Genomic DNA, 2,500 nt, shown 5'->3' on the forward strand with positions numbered 1-2,500 from the left:
AAGGATGCGTTATGTCGCCCTGGCTGTTCAACTTATACATGGATGGGGTAGTCTGAGAGGTAAATGCAAGGGTAGTGGGTCAGGGATTGGAGATGGTTAAAGAAAAAGGAGAAAAGTGGGAGGTGAGCCAGCTGTTGTTTGCAGACGACACTGCGCTTGTGATAGGATCGGAGGAGGGATTGAGGAAGTTGGTGACAGAGTTTGGGAGAGTGTGTGATAGAAGAAAGCTGAAGATAAATGTGGGTAAATGTAAGGTGATGAGATGTACAAGGGATGAAAATGGCAGTAGTCTGGAAGTGAGCATTATGGGAGAGCAACTGGAGGAAGTGGATAGTTTTAGATACTTGGGTGCAAATGTGGCAGGAAAAGGTGGAGTGAAGGTGGAGGTAGAATGTAGATTGAGAGAAGCGAGTAAATGCCTTGGTGGATTAAAGAGTGTAATGAGGAATAGACATTTGGGAATGGATGCTAAGAGGAGCCTATATGATGGAGTGATTGTGCCAACAGCACTGTATGGGGCAGAAACATGGAACATAAGAGAGGAAGAAAGAAGGAGTTTGAATGTGTTTGAGATGAGGTGTCTGAGAAGTATGATGGGGGTTACTAGGCTGGATAGAGTGAGAAATGTGGAGGTGAGGAGGAGAATAGGGGTGGAAAGGGGGTTGGGAGATAGGGTTAATGAAAGAGTATTAGGATGGTTTGGACACATGGAAAGAATGAGTGAGGAAAGACTAGTAAAAGAGGTATGGAAGGCAGATGTGGAGGGAGTGAACATGAAGGGACGTCCTAGGATGAGGTGGATGGATGGGGTGAAGGGGGCTTTGGGGATGAGGGGAATGTCTGTTGAGGAAGGACGGGAGAGGACAGAAGACAGGGGTGAATGGAAAATGTTTGTATATGGATGATGTTGTGATGCATGAGTTGGAATGGACGGGGGGATGGGGGGTGAGGTAGTATGTGTGAGCAAATTTTGACGCAGCCCGAAGGGATTTCTCCCCGTCTTCGCCTTTATGCAGGGGGGGGGGGGCGGAGAGGGGGGGTCACCGATTTAATGAAGCGGCCTTACTGTGGATGTGCTGTGTCTTGCGACACTGCTTCTGACCCCGGGCAGTGGATCAAATGCAGGGATGACCCGTCATTCAGGAGGTGCTAAGTTGAGAGGGAGGGTGGAGGGGTGTGGAGTGTATTCAAGGATGAAATGGGTGGGAATGATTTTATGCCTTGTCCTTTTTGGCTACCTCCCTTGTAAGGGGGAAAAACCTTGATATATGTATACATGTAAATATTTAAGAATGGCACTTGACTCATTCTCATCTTTGGCACATTTCTTGTGCTGTTTTATCCTAACAGAAATTTCTTTTACTGTTTGGCCGATATATAATTTATCATATATTTTGCAAGGAATTTTTTACACATCCTTTTTGGAAATTTTTAGAATTATTGATTAGGTATTGCTTGATTGTGTTATTGTTTCTGAAGGCTACATTGATATTAAAATTCTTGAGTAATTTGGGAATAATAGTTAAGTTTTCTTGGTAAGGTAAAACTACTAGGTTATTGTGGTCTTTGGGTTTATTAGGCTGAGAATTGTAATAAGTTCTCTTTGCAAAATTGTAACAAACATCAATGAAATGGATATTTCAATCCAAAACTAATATCGTAAACATTTCTTATTTCCTTATCAATGTACTCGGGACTACAGTCCCGTAAAGCTCCAAGGAACATTGATGAGAAAACCGATCATTTTACATTATCAGGGTGGGAAGAATAGTAATGGATGTATGAATTTACATTAGTTGGTTTTCTATATACACTAAATGTAAGGTTTCTTTCTTTACGATGAATATTAACATCTGAAAAGGGTAGCACACCATCATTTTCCACTTCAACTGTGAATTTGATTGACTTAACTAGGTTATTAATTTGTTTGAGGAATTATGACTCATCTAAATGATCAGGCCATAGACAAAGAATGTAATCGACATAACGTAGCCAAATTATTCCTGGTGGAATTATTTTACTTAAAATCTTGCTGTACCCTCTTTCTTTGTTATTTACACTGAAGATGTGATGTACGAAAGCTCTGCTCTTACTTTCCTTATATTTCAGTTTACTTCTATTTGCTGCCTTCTGTTGTTCTCAGAGGTCTCTTTTTTCGCGGATGGTTCTACTCCAGCTCTCTCTATTAGCTGCCTCTGTTTCCCAGTTGGTAGGATCGATGTCAACCGCCTTCAGGGTATGTTTGAGGTGGTCTTTACACCGGCGTTTTGGTGCACTGCGAGCCCCGTTCCCAGAATCAAGCTCTGAGAACAGTACTTGTTTTGGCAAGCGATTGTGATGCATCCGGGCAAGATGACCAGACCATCTTAGTCGGTGACGTGTTATAGTGGCCTCTGTGCTTTCCGTCCTTGCGCGGAGGAGGACCTCGTTGTTTGTGATCCTGTCTTGCCACTTTATTCGCAGGATCTAACGGAGTTTGGTTTGGTGGAATCTTTCCAGT

At 42.7% G+C, this 2,500-nt stretch overlaps 1 protein-coding gene across 1 annotated transcript in view; it reads right to left on the bottom strand.

Moving 5' to 3' along the window:
* Window positions 1–2,139: 2,139 nt before the first annotated feature.
* Window positions 2,140–2,500, bottom strand: part of LOC143031533 (uncharacterized) — an 803-nt gene continuing 442 nt past the window's right edge. Inside the window, exon 2 of the mRNA XM_076195503.1 lies at window positions 2,140–2,466. Coding sequence (XP_076051618.1) covers window positions 2,140–2,466 — 327 coding nt within the window. The remainder of the gene's footprint in view (window positions 2,467–2,500) is intronic.

This window comes from Oratosquilla oratoria, chromosome 1, assembly GCF_046742065.1.
Source record: "Oratosquilla oratoria isolate Oo_2021 chromosome 1, ASM4674206v1, whole genome shotgun sequence".
Taxonomy (NCBI): domain Eukaryota; kingdom Metazoa; phylum Arthropoda; class Malacostraca; order Stomatopoda; family Squillidae; genus Oratosquilla; species Oratosquilla oratoria.